Source organism: Anomalospiza imberbis, chromosome 4 (genome assembly GCF_031753505.1).
Source record: "Anomalospiza imberbis isolate Cuckoo-Finch-1a 21T00152 chromosome 4, ASM3175350v1, whole genome shotgun sequence".
Classification (NCBI taxonomy): Eukaryota; Metazoa; Chordata; class Aves; order Passeriformes; family Viduidae; genus Anomalospiza; species Anomalospiza imberbis.
Genome location: NC_089684.1, coordinates 23,154,141 through 23,170,862, shown reverse-complemented (window position 1 = coordinate 23,170,862; position 16,722 = coordinate 23,154,141). Strand labels below are relative to the sequence as shown.

The 16,722-nt window shown below is 41.7% G+C and overlaps 1 protein-coding gene across 1 annotated transcript in view; it reads right to left on the bottom strand.

The window, feature by feature from the left end:
• Window positions 1-16,722, bottom strand: part of EMCN (endomucin) — a 51,723-nt gene that overhangs the window by 18,611 nt on the left and 16,390 nt on the right. The window contains exons 3-7 of the mRNA XM_068187502.1: window positions 16,592-16,594; window positions 14,420-14,521; window positions 13,931-14,038; window positions 6,802-6,924; window positions 895-927 (exon numbers count right to left, since the gene is read on the bottom strand). Of these exons, the coding sequence (XP_068043603.1) occupies window positions 895-927; window positions 6,802-6,924; window positions 13,931-14,038; window positions 14,420-14,521; window positions 16,592-16,594 (369 nt within the window). The remainder of the gene's footprint in view (window positions 1-894; window positions 928-6,801; window positions 6,925-13,930; window positions 14,039-14,419; window positions 14,522-16,591; window positions 16,595-16,722) is intronic.

The following is a 16,722-nucleotide window of genomic DNA, read 5'->3' as shown; positions in this document are numbered from 1 at the left end:
CAAACTGCATGGAAAAACAGGAATGTGTGTCCCCACATTTGTGCAGGACATGTGTGCCTCTCCTCAGGAGAAAAACTGACGACTGAAATCCACTGTGGATTTTTTTTTTAATCTGTTGATTGACCAAGATGTGAATAATGAAGGAAAGAAAAATCCATAGGTTAGCATTTAAACTACTTGTGACCATCAGTAAGAAATATGACAGCTGGAAAGAAACATTACTGAATAAAACAGAGTAAGGAACTAAAACCTTAAGCTCATTTCTCCATTCTTTCATTAAAGTTTCTCACAAGTCAGCCCCTCCTGTCTAGTTTGTCTGGATCTGTCAGGTATTTTCCAGTTATGGAATAATCTGGGATCAGAATAAAATGAATGGGAAAAATACATCCATCATGGTAACAGGATGGCCAAGATTTTGCAGGCAGCAGCAGCAAGAACTTCAGGGACCAGTACAAAAAAGACTGTTTCCTGATAAACCCAGAGAAAGGAAAATAGGACAATACAGGTTCATTAGCACAGGAAACTTGCCTTAGTCTGGGATTTGCTGCTTCTCACTACAGGACGAGGAACGAGAGCCACTGACAAGAACAAGCTCCTTGGTAAACACTCTATTTATAACAGCTTCCCATTGCATCATGTAATATACCAGGCCTGATTTTTCTGTGGTCCCGCCCTGTTTTCTTTCCAGTATCTGCCAGTCTAACATGATAGTCAAATTACTCAATGCTACGAACTGAACCTCACACTTCCTCTGCTCTGTACTGTTTCAGGTACATTATTCCCTTAGATCCTTCTTGCTCCCTGAACATTTCCTTTCCTCAAGCTGTGCTTCTCCCGTCTCACACCAGCCTTTTTCAGCAGTGTGCATAGAGCAACCTCTTCTATTGCTCTTACTTGCTGAATTTGTTGGAGAGATCATGGGAAGGCCTGCAATAGAACAGAAAAAATAGGTTTGTTAGTATCTATTTTAGATGTCCAGAGTCTTCACATCATGGAAACTGGCAGACTTTAGGAACATGCTCACTAACACCCACAACAAATGCTGCCCCAGAAGTGACATGCTAACACTGTTCCCAAGCCCAGAAAGTCTGAGTTTGTAAAAGTCTCCAGCCATCCCTTATAGATGGGAGCAGAATCCGAAGTCTATGCTAGGTTGTTATTCTGCTCAAGAGAAGAGAATCCTGAATTAATTGATACATTCCTTAAGAACTCCTCCTTCCAAAATAAAAAAAAATTGCCTGGGAGTGAATAGCTGACATTTAACTGACAAGTAAGTGTTTTAATAAAAGAAACTAATTGAGACACATCTTCAAGAGGCACAAAACCCTTTAAAAGGAAATCTTTGTTTATTATCTTGGTGCTTTTGGCTAGCAGACTACCAAGCAGCAGAAGCAAGAGGCATTGCTAATGAGGAAGAAATTGACCTTACAGAGCACTGGGCACAACACTGACTGGCTCTACTGTCAGCTTCCCCCAGCTACTTCAGAAGTTTTTGGTGCACAACATTTTTTTTTTTTTTTTGGTTGTTAGCATACTGCTGTTCCTGCGTGTCTAGATTGTAGCAGGCTTGGAAATTAGAGTGGCTGTGTCCTCTGTATCCCAGCTGTGCCAGGGTAGGGGATCATAGAGGCAACATCATGAAGGCAGCTGTAACTCCAGGCAGGCATTAAGCCTGTCCCCTGACTGCCCAGGCTGCAGTGCTCCTCTAAACCAGTTTCCCCAGGGAGCACAAATCCACTCTTATACCCTCACTACTCCTTCTGAGCTGTGCATAAAGACAGCTCCTACCAGCAGAGCTGTAACACACATTGTTCTATTGCTGTGAACATATTCTTTGAAAACCAGAATGCTGCTCTTGTTTTTGCTTCTCTCTACACACAATTAAAACCATGCATCACTTCAGCCGCTGGGGTGCAAATAACCGCTTTTGTTAATGGTACATGTGACAAAACTAAAACTGCATTTTAATCACAAATGTTCATGGAAGGTATGTTTAGGTTGAAAAGCTAAGTACTTAAAAGTCAACAGTAAGAGCTCTTCTTGACCATATTAAATATTTGTCATGCTAAGTGTCCTCAATATATACAGTTACCTCACCCTGGCTTCCTAGAATGCAGAGGAGACTGTTTTCCTAAGCTTTTTGTCTCATCAATCCATCTGCAAACACCAATATCACTGTACTCTAAAAGGATCTCTGTGATTAATCATTAGGCAATGTCTATAGCATGTTTGGGCAACATTACCAACAAAAGCAAGCAAAAGCCTTCAGGAAGTTAATAAATCACTTGTCAAAGGAACAACACACAGTACACAATGCAGGAGGACACATACCTGGCATTAAGGAAACATCCAAATATGATATGATTGCTTATTACCAAAATACTGCCTTTCCTTCAGCCTATAAAGTGTGGGATGCCATGATAAAAACACCATGTGATCACACAGCATGTGGGCAAACTAGCAAACTGTAAAGCCCTGTGTGTGCACATTCTCAAAGAAAGGCAGAAGATTTTGTCAAGTCTTACAAATAGGTCACTTCTCTATGAAGTCACTTTGAACCTTGTCTCTCAAGTCTGTGGAACTTTTCTTTGAAAGAGCTCCAACATTATAACATAATTGAACATTTTCCCTTACATTCACTCTTACAAACAAGATGCAGCAGCTTGGCTCAAATTAAAACAAATAAATACATAGAAAAAGCATATTAAGCTCAAGACTAACACCCAAGTTTACTTCAAAGCGTTAACAGCTTTTTGAACCTGAATGCAGGTGACATAAGCACAGGTGACATAAGCCTCTTCAAACAGGAAGGCCTGAGGGACATGTGCTTCAGTACCCACTGGCACAACCAAAAGCCATATAGCTGTCCTGGCCAGATCTTGCCTCTTTGATAAACCCAGACAGCAGAAATTATCCTGGGGGAAACGTGGCAGCAGCCACCTGCCCTCTCTTTCTAGGCCTCTGTTGTTTTTAACCACTGCACACTCCTACAAACAATAATACTACCTGCATCTTTCTGGAAGGCATCTCACCCAGGTTTGCTAGAGCATGAAAAATTAAATTGGAAAAATCTCATGCCTTCCTCTCTCTCCCTGTCTCCAGTATACAAGCAAGGCACTGGTTCACCCTCTGTTCAGAGATTGCTCAGTCCTGCCACACAAACAAAGCTGTGCTTATCCAAGTGATTCAGCAGGTGCTTTCAGTTTGCATTTTCTAAATAACCATCCAGTGCCCTTTTTGGTGTGGGCTCACATGCTGCTGTTCTCCAGAAAGAGAAGGACAGAAGGAAAAGCAGCATTTCACTTGGTAACAGTTACTGGAGTTGCTCTAGCTGCCTGTACAGAGCTTGCTGCCTCATCTGGGGCTGCTAGCAAGATGCTCTGCATAAATAATCTGGGAAGATTTCCAGATTCATCATGAAAAGTGAGGTGTGCAACACTGGCTGTGCTGGGTTCCTCCTTGTGCAGTAAGGAGGACAAGGATAAAAAATTTGGCATATAACCATGGTTTGATTTGAAATTACCTTTCTGAGTCAGTTCAGCACTGGTGAGAAGCTCGACAGATGGAGGAAGAGACCAATAACTAAACTCTCCCCACTCTGTTCTCCAACAGCCGCTACCTAAGCAGCCTGGATACCCTGCAGTTTGCTACTTCTGTATTTTGGACTGCAGCCACATCCAACTGTGTTCACTGGCAAAACAAACGAATACATTTGGCTGATTACTCAGAGGGGATACACCACAGTATAAATCAAGGCAAAATTAAAAACTTGAAAAAGCCTTTCTTGCCTTGACCACACCATAGATCTGTAATAGTGTTAACTGAGGCTTTGCTATGTTTTCCATCTCCCAGAAACTTCTGGTTTTGTGTCTCTCTCTTTGTGAAGGAGCTCAAGATACAGTGGGTAATTTTTATCTAATATCACTATCCAGTGTTCCTGCAGTTTGTGTACAGAAAGAGTCAAACCCTACTAGTCTTACTCATAAAAATTTTTCTTAGGGAGATGCCTCCTATGAATCAAGTGAGTAGGATTTATAATTGGAGGAGTGCAATAAAGATATCAATAGATGAAGCACGTTGATTCATCTGACAGTTTATTATAATAGATCATTTAATCTTACCACCCTGCTGGGTGAACTTAAGCTCATACTGCTTTATGGATTTTTTCTTTGTTTAGATCACAGAATAAAAAGCCACAATACTTGCAGTTTCTCAGGTGTATTTAGACTCTAATCTCTAATTTTTCATTTATTAAACAAAAGGAGAAAATTAAATATTAGCAAGCAATCCTCTGTGGAGGTGGAGTGGGAGGTATATTCTGCATGACAGCCAAAGTTAACAAAGTGCATGTGTCAATGGCACGCATGCAGGTGGCTCTCTTTGCTAAAAACAGTCCTTATTACCTCCTCTAGCCTGGGTGAGCACTACACAGCACCTCCTCTGTGGCTGGTGCTTTTAATCTCCTTTAATACAACAATACTGTTCTCTGATGTTCCTACATGTTCTTTCCCAGGCTCCCCCACTCATCTCAGTCGCTCTCCAGCTCTCTGTAGCACTCCTCCCACACCCTGATCTTTTGATATAGCTGATTGGAAATTTCTCTGCAAAATGTGCTTTCTTCTTTTTCTGCATCAAGAAAGGAAACTTTCACCAAAATGGCTTTTTTTTTTTTTTTTATGGAAAATGTTCAGTTTTGAAACTAAACATATTTAGCCAGCTGGATTATTTTGGTTGGGCATACCAAAAAGAAATGTTCTGGTTTGGATCCATTTCACATTAATTTGTCTTCCCCTGAGCTCCCACGCAGAAGACGTGGCTCAGATACCTCCAGCTTGCAAGTTATTCTATCCCCCATGGGTTGCAGCCTTGGCACACACCAGCCCCTGCTCTAGTGAACAAAAGGCACCCAGCCCCTGAATGCAAAATTCTGGAGACCTAGAAATAAATAATCTAATGGTAGTGAGAGAGGTGGCATTTCCTCTGGTCTCAGCACAGGATGAAACAACAGGCTTCACACTTTCCTTAAAGTTATTAGGGTGCAGCATATGGCTTTCCCTGGGCCTGAGCACAGAGGAGAAGAAATCTGTTTAGAAGGAACCAAGACATTTTTCCTTAAACTTTTAACACATACAAAGAATAAGGGAGCAAGGGTGGTCTAACCATTTGGGATAAGCTACCTAACACATCAGGGTGAAAAAGGGGATTTCCTACATATACAGCCTTCAAGAAAGAAGCCAGGGGCTGGTGCTGTCAGGAGACAGAAAAGGTGATAGTGTGGAAATCCTGGTGCAGGCAGAAGTGATTTTGAAGTGGCAGTTTTATGGGAACTCGGAGCATTGGCTATGCCTAGACTGACTGCCCCTGGATAGATGGGTTCTTTCTGTCTCAGCCAGGCAATTATAATTCTGGCATCTTGGGTAGTCTCTGAGCTCAAGAAGATTTATTGATTTTACAGCAGAGTAAGCTGAGCAAGATGATGGCTTTTGCAAACAGACCCCAGGAATGTTGTAAAACTTTCTTGACAAATTTTAAGTGTAAAATGTAATTTTATACACAGCATAATAGGTAATTCAATACACATGATGCATAGTCAGATATGCATTACAATTTAATATTAACCTGGAGAATTTGCCTAAGTGAGAGACCTTTTAATTAAAAATGTTGTAATTTACTGTTTTATTGCAGTATAGCAATGGTGAGGTTTCCGTACCATGCCTGTGTTTGCCAGAAGACATGAAACCTAACAGAAAAGTCAAGTAACCGCACAGTATATGCACAGTATATGCATTATGGGGAATGGGCTTTTTGAAATAATTGTAAAGAATTCTCTCTGAATCAGTGGCCTTGGGTTGACTTTATCTTCCTTAAAATGCTTACAATTTTTTGCATGCTTCTAAGCATTTCAGTGCACAGTGAGCATATTGCTCTACTTCTATATCCAATCTTATCCTTTATGAGGAAAAATCACAGCACACACATGTGCTTATCTCCCACACAAACACAATCCAGAGTTTGCACAAAGAGTCTTGTATCCCTTGGGGGATGTTAAGCATTACTATTAATAACAGGGATATGCAAACACAGAGAGTGTCCTTGTTGGATTTACACACATGTAGGTAAGAGTAAGTACTAAATGAAGAGAAGGCCCAAGAGAACTTAAGCAAACCTGAATAAGTGGTTCTTCAAAACCTAAGAAAGTTAAGCCAGCTAGAAGTATAATAAATGATCATTCATATGACCTGGCATCTGCATTCCCCACAGTGTTTCTTAGTGAATACACACACCAAAACACACCCAAAAAACCAGTAAGACCAGACTTGAGTTGGGAAGAATTGATACATTTTTGACTTTGCATGCAACCATGTCGTACGTTAAACAACATCATTTAAATGGTAATACGCATTAAATTTCTCTCCTGATTTTTTAACAACTGCAGAAGTTATAGCTGTTTTCTTCTTTGTCTCCTCTGCCTTGCAGCCAGGGAATTTATCTTGATGACCTCCTCTGACAGTCAATGTTACACAATGACCTCACATAGCATATATGAAGATTACTATTATCACTTGTAATTTATATCCTCCTGTAATGACATCACATATCTCAACTGAATGTTTGGAAGTTCACCCATCACTCAACACAACTTCAGGGTTAGGTCACATGGACACAGTGTACCCTGCATGAATAAGGAGATGTGGTCCTCATTTCATCACAATGCACAACAAATGAAGAAAACACTAAAAATTATTTGCATTCTTTTAACTGCTTGTGTAGAGAAAGAAAGTGCATGTTTTCAAGACTTACCTGAGGTTCCAGAAGCAGAAGTGTTTCTTTTTGGAGACACTGTAGAAGGAAAAGACTGTCCTGTAGTAGATGCAGCATCCAAACTCTCATTTTGTGCCAACTGTGCTCCACTTGCTTGTGTAGCTGGAAATGAGAGAGATGTTCAGGTAAGAGGCACCTGCACAATCATGGTCTCAGATCCTGGACCATCCCTCAGACAAATGCTCTGGCCATCATAGGAAAGATTTAATGTAAGAAAGCACTGTATGTTCTGGTAACTGCCTCTCAAGGAACAAACCATCCCTGTGGAATTGTTACTACTGGAATAGCTGAGGCACCTTCAAAGCACATTGTAGCAAGAGAAACAGCCTCACACCTTTGCCAGAAGACAACCCAGAGCTCTGAATTGGGACCCTAGAATAGTTAGACAGTGTTGCACGAAGAGCAACATGAGCAGGAGGGAGAAGCTCAACTCGCTGCCCTCTATATTTTCCTTCATTTTAAAATCAATCAATCAATCAACCAAGCTTCAGTTACAACTGTCACATAATGTGATACTGCATCAAGTTTAGGGATTGCAATTAAGCAAAGAATTCATTATTTCATTCTGTGCCGTTAAGCCTGGGGAAATAACATATTCCTGAATATTAATGTATGAAAAATAAATTGTCTTATTTCTCCTCTCACTCAGTCAACAGGAGATCAAGGCTATTGTGTCACAAGATTTGCAGCCTAAGGTGAGGCCAAGACAATGGTGCAGGACATGACATGAGCCCAAGGAACTGAAGGTCACTGAATGACCAGAAATAATTTAAGATATTCCAGCACTGCCCATAATTCCTATGTCTGTACTAAAACCTCAGAATAACAACAGGCAAGAGAGTGCCTATTGAATAAAACATAGAGGTGCCCAACAGTAACCTTCTACTTCCTGTCTGATATAAATCAGAGAAGCTACTGAGCTGTAAACTGTTTTCAGTGCTTCTTCATATGAATTTTAAACACTGGAACTAAAACAACTTTAAGACATGTTTCAGTCAGCGAGCAACATCACACACATGCAATATATAAATCTTGAGGAATGTTCAGTCAGCGAGCAACATCACACACATGCAATATATAAATCTTGAGGAATGTTCAGTCAGCGAGCAACATCACGCACATGCAATATGTAAGTCTTGAGGAATGCTTCATCACACAATTTTTCTAGAAACTGATTACCTGTTTGGTCCCTCAAAGAACTCAAAGCTCCTTATTCTACAGCTATACACCTTTAATTTGGCCTTTCCCTTCCCCTCTTGTTCAGCATTAAAAAGGCAAGTTTCAAAAATCAATAAGCTAAGAAAGAGTGAGCTGAAGCCACTGGAGTCAGGGGATTCATATAATTTTGGAAACAGAGATAAGATGGGCAGCCAGGGATGTTGTCTTTCAAGGTTGAGGCATGAAAATGATGCAAAACAACTTAAGTGCCTAAAACTTTCACTGAGATTCTAGTGAGGAGAAGCAGAATTTCATGTCAGCTTCGTTCAGGAAATTCAACATTGTACCCCTTCAATACACAGGTCTAACCTGCAGTAGAGAGGAGTGTAAAAAGCCCCTCTACCTCATTTTATGTTATGGTATAATGCAAGGATCTGATAATGTTAACAGTTTTTACATTCTCTTCATGGAAGCTTTGAATCAATCTTTAGAAGCAAAGTTTTTCCACATTTAATTCTTATTGTCTTGGCTTCAGACTTAAATTTTATATGTTGAATTTTATTCTGAGATCAGTTTTTAAAAATGGAAAAAAAAACCCAAACTGAGGTACCTCCCTCTCCCTATAAGATGCACAGGCTTGTAGCAGTTACAGCAACCATCTTGTGGCTCCCTTGTCATAGGTTAGAAAGGGATTGCAAGGGAAAATCAAAAGTAAGTCAGAATAACAGTGCAGAGACACTGAAACAAATATGCTTTGTGAACACTGCAAAACAATCAGGTGTGTGGGAGAGAGGAGGAGGGAGGCAGCCAGTTACCCTGTAACCCCACAGAGGGCTGTTTTCCCATGGGGATCACTCGTTCCATGCATCCTATCAGTCCTGGCAGCAACCCAGCCTCGGGTGCTCCTCTTGTGTTTGGGAGCTGTGAGAACAGATTGTTCTCAGGAACACGGGCTCTGCGCTGGATATACCTTGGCAGGGGATCAGGAGAAGAGGGATGATGGCATTTCTATTCTTTTTTTTTTTTTTTTTAAATTTTTTATTTTTTTTATTTAGCCTGGGTGAGATTCTCCCAGTGACCCAGGTAGCACCAGGTATGACTTAGATCTTTACCTAAGGGCTTGGCATAAAGCTTGTTGCATTTCTTTTGCCAGAACAGGCTCAGTGCTCCCTGTGTCAAGGGGTAAAATAAATGTACTAATGGGCAAAAATCCGTGTGGCAGTTTTCACCACTTCCAAGATGGAAAATGTGACCTGGAGGGTAAGGCTCCCTTAATTCCACTGCAAGATTAAATCCTAGCAACCCAATTCTCTGCTGACTTGTGGCTTTGAAGCAGCTTTTCAGCAGCATCCAAGCCTCACGCCTAATGCACAGCACAAGCTCTACCACCAACACATTTAGCAGAAGAGACAGCTTCTGCGCCAAAAGCCTGTGGGAACAGGGGCATCCATACCCAGCCACTGCTCATATACTCAACAAAGATGTGCCTTTTCGCTAAATCCTGTAACTCGTGGCCATGCGAGCTTTAATTCGGTCTCGGCGGCAGGAGACAGCGCCAGCCCTCGCCGCGGTGCCCGTGCTCCGCGCGGGGACAGGCGGGGGACTCGGCGCGGGCGCGGTGACTCAGTGCTGCCATCCCCGCTGGCACATGGCTGCAGAAATTCATCACGCCTCGCCTCCGCCAGCTGCAGCACCGATCCCTGCCTGCTGCCAGGGGGAGGCCTGGCCTTGCAGAAAAGCAGCACGGCGCACAAGGGCGGCTGCTGCTGCAGCTGCAAAAGCGCTCGCATCATCGGTTCATGGGTTTGCTGTTAACAGCTGATTACGAATGAAAGTGGTAAAGCAGTACAGTGTAAAATAGCTGTCCAAAAGGGGGTGATGGCTGCGGCAGCAGAACTCTGGTGGTGATGCAGCTCTCCCTGCTGATATTTTGATAAGATAAACGGCAGTGTGTTAACACGTATTTGGCAAAGGGATAATCAACAACAGGAAACCTGAAGCTGCCTTGCAAAGCTGCTGTCTGAGCTTCAGGAATTTCCTTATTCTCTAAGTAAGGCTTTGAAAATCCTTCATTTTCTTTAACCAGCTGAAATTCGACACATATCCTCACTTGATCTTAGCATGGGTTTCTGCTTAACCTATGTACAACATGCACACATTTTGGCATTTCCCAACAGTACTTTAAATTTTCTTCACAGTAAGCTGCTACCTAATTAGTTTTGACATTGTAAGATGCTTCAAGTAACCCACAAACACCCCGGCATATACTCTGTGCTCTGCAAAGAATATAGACAGCTCTATGTGTGGGAAACCTTCCTTGACCAATAAATCAATCAAAGAAACACTTCGAAGGGGCAAAACGAACTCCACCCAAACCACGTTAAAATACCAGTACAAAAGCTTTTTTAAATGGAAGACTAAAGCTTTTCCTTTGAGCTTGTATTTTTAGCATTAACACACATACAGGTCTTGCCCCCATAATCAGTAGCCTGAAAAGCCATTTGCATGAATGAGTGCACAAAAGCTTTGGAAAATCCCATTGTAGCAATCCCAATGACATTTTTGCCCATTCAGAGGAATGAAAATTGGCTAGGGAGGAAACCAAACAGACTCAGTTTAAATGTTTACATCCATAGTTGATTGCAAATGCTGTCTGCGGCTTGATGTTTTCTGGTAAGCAAAACCCCAAAGTATTTCAAAATATCTATTTTAAAACTTCTCTCTGCATAAAATATCTCAGCAACCATATTGTTTACCAATAACATGTGCTAACAAACTGAGGAAAATTGAGCAATACCTGTTACAAGAATGCTTTTCTGGTAGTGTTCCTGAGGTAAAACTTACTTTTAAATTACCAGTAGTTCGATTAAAAAAAAAAATCCTCCACTATTTCCCTTTGTCACTTTTTAATATACCACTGCACCATAATGTATCATCATCCAGGAGAGTGGCATAACTCAGAAGCACAACAGTCAAAAATCCACTCTTTGTCTGAATACTGATCTTACATAAGATGCTTGCTCCATATCCAAGGGAGGAAGAACAGAATTTTTTGAGGCATTTCATTTCTTATTCTCTTTGATAACATCAAGTGTCCCAGGATATGAAATCCTGATTGCAGCTGCAATTGTCTGTGTTGTGACACCATGCGAATTCTTGTTTTAAGGACCTGCACGAGTGAGGTCACAGACTAAATGTGAACTCTTGCATTTGAACATTGCATATTGATAAATAAGAAAGCTAAGGAGACCAGTCTGATGTTGGCTTCTAATAAAATAAACAGGGCAGGAAGGCAAGCAGGAGAGATTGTATCTGTGGCCTGCAGAGGAAAAGAACACTGAAGTCTTGAAAAAAAAAAAAAAAAGGACAAAGAAAGATCTTTGCATGATTTCAGTGTATGGAGCACTGGGAGCTTTTCCCGAATCTATAATAAAAGGCGACAGCAGCCACAGAAATTGCAGCAGTGACAGGAAGCCCTGTCAAATCTCAGTTGTGTGAATGCAATCCTTTGCTGGAGCTTTTAGCAGAGATTGAAGCAGAGAAAGGGATGACTTCCATTACAAAATGACAAAGGTGCCTGCTTTTTATTAAAAATCAGGTGTAGCAAAAGTAAATTTTGAAGTGTCATAAAGGCACCACCAATTTCTGCCTCACACAGCCAGTGCAAAAACGGGGAGAAACGAGTGCTAGTGAAAACGAAAAAGAGACAGCAGCCAGCTTTCCCCTCCTGTCCATTGTGAGAGCAGGAGTGTTGCTGTGCCTGCGCTGCCTTCCGCGAGTGCAGCTCCCGCAGCCCGGTGCTGCTGCAGGGCGCGGCAGGGGCTGGGAGGGCAGGGAGTGAAGCCAGGGCCACCCTGCCGTGCCCGTGCTGGGCTGGGAGCGCAGGGATGGCTGCAGCCAGCAGCCAGATGGTGGCCAGGGGGTCCGAGGGTTCTCTGCAAGGCTTGTCACACACGCAGAGCGCCGGTGCCACGCCCTGTCCCAACAACAACACCTTGTACCCCATCCCACTCCTTTCTGTTGAAGCCAAGGCTATGATTTTCTTGAAATGTAGACCAGAATTTTATCTTTAAAAACCCACTAAAATTGGTTTTCGCATACAGATATTCCCAAGTACTACTTCTGCATTAAAAGGTGATACAATATTTTTAATGCGGGGCATTTCCAATGTCCTAGACGCATTGTGCCAGTTTTCTTTCTTACAAAGGGGATTGAGAGGCAGAAAAGCCCTGTTTTTAAGCTAATTTATCAAGCATTTTTTTTACCACAAGTTTGAGGGGGGAGCAGGGCTTAGCTAAAACGAGGAGTTTTAAAACCAAACCATAACACAAGCAGCCAGGGACTGAACTCTAACTGGTGGGAAGAGAATGCAAGAGCAATGGAAAGGAAGCAAAAGGCTTCCTGCCCCGGCCCATCACACCTCCAGCAGCAGTTTTGCAGCGCAGAGCAGTGGCAGGAGCTAAGCTGCACTGGCAGGCACGCCTTTCCTCATTAGCTTTCCTTCCCCTGCCGGGAGCTCTACCTGTCACCAAGGTTTAGTTCCAGGTGGCTGTGCCGCTCTGGTAGCCACAAGCCAGGAACCTCTGCCAAATTGAGAGGAGCAGGAATTACATCCATAACACAACGTGCCCTGCTGTGGGCTTCTGACAGGCCTGCAGTGCCACAGTCGCAAGTTTTAAGAGATTTTTTGATGCCTTTGGTATCTCTTTGAGCAGCTTGTGTATTGGCCAGGCTGTGTGTATTCTGTGACTCGTTGACAGTGACATTTAAAAGCCAAGCCAAAGCCCCAAAGATTTTGGGCTGACAATCAGACCACTCCTTACACAACACACAGCGGGAAAGCTGCATCAGTAGAAAATGAAACCAAGAAGTGAAAGGGGAATAGTTCTCCAGGAAGCTTGGCAGGCTTGGGTCCATGAGGGGTGGCTTTAAAGGAAAATTTGCACAAAAAAAGCATGCAGACTGCTTTACAGCAGTACCTTTTCAGACAAATAAGCCAAGGGAAGAGAAGTCACATTCTAATCATCTGTAACAGTTCAGTATGCTGTAAACATCAATTCGGAGTACATTGGTGTATCGTTGACTGCTGAGGTAAATATCGGGCGTGTTTAACTTTTTTAGTCAATTAAAAATTTTAAAAATGGCATTTTCCAAAGCTGTGGTTCATCAGAAGACTGGAGCAAACATTTACAGTGCATATCATAGGCAAGGGAGACTGAATTTCATCTTAAGTTTACTGAATTCCTTTGGGATGTTATTATACTATTTAAAATTAACCCAAATACTTGCTGGATATGTGGGTTTGGTTTTTTGTTTGGCTGGGGTTTAATGGGTTTTTTTTTGTTTGTTTGGGGTTTTTTGTTTGTTTTTGCGGGTTTTTTTTCATTATTATTATTTTTTTCTAAAATCCAATCTGATACTCCAGACCAGCACAGGTTATTCTGAAGATTTATGGGAAATACAAGTATCTTCTTAGATTGATGCAGAGTAATTACTACCACCTCTCTTTCAGTACTATGGCTCACATAGTAACATAATAAGCATAGTGTTGTAACACATATAAAAATAAGAAACAAAGGGGTGTTGTTCTGATACCATTCTGATCACATAAAGTAATTTATTTTTTATTTCATACTTATTGAAAAAAAACAAACAAAGAAGAAAGTAAAAAATTAAACCCCTTCCAAATACATCTCTCCCAGTTACTGGGAGATGAACATCCTGTGTAATGGCTTCAGATCACCTCCATTACAAATTAAAGGTAAAATATATTCTTTGTGGAGGATTCCAGGGCAAGCTTCATTTAAGATATATAATATGGTAGGATGAATAGTTCTGCTTCCCTAAACCACCAAACTACTCTTTTTGACCTCCTTTTACTGTTTTGCAGAGTTTTACAGAAATGTAGCACAGGATCACTCAGAAATGACTCAATGAAATCATCACTTACTGTTTGTGGTGCTGAGACTTGTATTTGCTGCTGAAGTCACTGCTGGTGGTTTTTCTGTTGTACCTTGTATTGTTTGTGATGTAGCATTAGGTAACGAAGGCGTGGGGCCTAACACAGGAAAGACATTCAATTTATTTCCTTGATTTTGTAAACACTCATAAATCACACCTACTGCCCTGCTTGCAGACTAATTCTAAATTATCAAAAGGATATTTAATTGAAATTCAAGATCAACAGGGGTAGGGCCCTACAGACTGCAGGGAAAGCTGCTCCCTGTCCCATAGCTGGGTCATCCCAGTGCAGACAAGCCTGTGACAATGCTCTTGGAAGGCGTAGCTTGGAGCTTCTTTTAAGCCTGACCAGAAGGGAGCTCCTGCACGCACCTGTAAGTGTCCCTGTAAAGCAAATTCCCAAACTAAGAGGCACTGCTGCCTAATTTCCTCAAAGACTACTAGAACAGCATCAATTAACTCAGAGATTTTCACTTACTGCTTGTGATGGTTTCATTTGTAGCTTCGACTGCAGTTGTTGTCAGCACTGGCACTGCCAATGTTGTTGTTGTTTGTGAAGTTGTTGTAGTCTCAGGTTCCACTAGTGCAAGAAAGGCATTCACATCATTATGGATTTATTTTATCATGCCTAAATAAACATCACATTGCTCTAGCTGTGTTCTCTTACCAAGGCAGTGAATTTCTGTTTAAAGGCTGGCCCTCACAGAGCTTTATTACCCACGGATTTTGAAAGAGGATTCAAAGTACATATGGTTGGTTTCAGAAGGGAGGTTTGGCCTGTGAACAACCTGCAATTGCCTACTGAAAGGTAGCAATTGTACCTTCCAGCCAGCCCCTAAAAGAGAGGCACAGGATCTTTGGGGGTTATACAGAGGTGCTTGGCTTGACTTCCAAGGGAAGAACAGAGCCTGGTGTGGATGGATGGGTTCAATGTGCTGCTGGACTACCCCTCTGAGCAGCACTTTGCTGCATACCTGTTTAGCAGGAGGAGGGATGTAAAATCTCCACAAAGAAGTGTGAGTGACACACGGGAACACAGCTTATAGATTACAGGTAAAGAGATGAAGGGGAACAAACTCCACTAGTCTTTGGGCAATTTTTCCCTGTGCTTGCCCACCTTGAGACACGTTTGAGTCTTCTTCATTGACCAGCTTTCCCAGACCTCCTTCCTCTGCACTCAGACTTCTGGGGGAAAAGGAGCACCCAGCAGGCCCTCCTCTTTGGAGTACAGTAAAGCTTAGGACATTGTGGACGATATGAATAGTATTCTCTAGTAAATGATATTCCTTGGGGTGAACTCAGTGCCCTTTGTAAGGTGACTCCTAGTTCTGTCCTCAAGAGGAGTGAGACTTGGAGGCTGAAGGGAAGGGAAAGGGCTCCTGCAGGCAGCAGGGAACCCTTCCCAGCCACTGCTGGTATGGAGACATGAGAGCAGAGCTGCCGAAACGTCACTAAAGCAATAGCAAGGTTTAAATCACCTTGTCTTGCTGTGCATGGATGGTCTACTGCAGGTTCCAAGTGCCCTCAGCACTTGCTCAAAGGAATGGACTTACCAAATTACAGCCAGGGAATCTGGACTAAAAAACCCCATAACCAATCAATTTAAGAGTCCAGCTTTCAATTCTGTGATCTAATGCAAACAGGAAGTGCTACTGTCAGCTACAGAAGCTCAACTAAACACCTGACTACTACCTCTACCTATATATACTACCTCTCCTAGCATTTTTAATGGATAACATACATGGAAGAATAGGAATAAATCATTGCACCCCATGTAATTTTCACTCATATGACTTAAGTACTTCTAAATGCAATGTTCACACTGGAACTTTTGAAATATAACTTATACTTTCTTTCTCTGCTCTCAGTTTTCTGGCTGTTCACCTAGAATAGCAATGCCTCAAGGAATGGGCCTCCTTGTTCCACACTCACAAATTGTTTTAATCTCATACTGCATTTCTAATGCTTTTCTCATAGTGGCATAAATACTAACACTGCTTTCCCTTCCATAAAAAAAAGCTGCATGAAAAATTTCAGTGAAACAGTCAAAGAGTTAACTGACTGTGAGGTACATTTATGAAGTGTCTTGTAAATAGACAAACATCAGGGTTTTTGAGTACTGCATAAAAGAGCTGCAACACAATTTGAATAGGTCTAAGTCTTCTGCTGTAAAGAACATAATATACATATATTTCACCTGGTTGCATCTAATCCACCTCTACCACTAGCACTTCAAGTGTATACTTCATAATCTTCATGCTTTCAGCTCCACAGCAGACTCATTAATATCCCCAGTTATCAAAAAATAAAATACTGTGTCCATGTTGTCTTCTCTCATATGTATAACTTATTAAATGCAGCAGTCTTCAATATTCAGACTAATAAAGGAGTTCACATGACTGAAATATGGTCAATATTTATTTTTCATAAATTTTTATAACAATGCTGCACAATAAAGAGAACTAAATGTGACAGTCGAAGGTGTAGACAAGAGCCGCAGACTTTTAATATCTGAAGCACGTATTTTCTCTTTTAAGTCCTCCTGAACTGGGAGTCTTTGGTAATTTGTTAATCTCTGATCTCACTTGAACCACTCCTTGAGAGCACAGGAACTCAGAGACCCTTTTTCACCTGAAACAAAAAGTGCAACCTGCTCAAATTAATTGTCTCCATTCTAAGATATTTCAATCCTTTCTTTGCAACAGAGTTTCATAAGACATTTGGGGAAATACATTGCTCTATGATCACCTTGGATGAAATAATTCACCTGGTTTCTCCCAG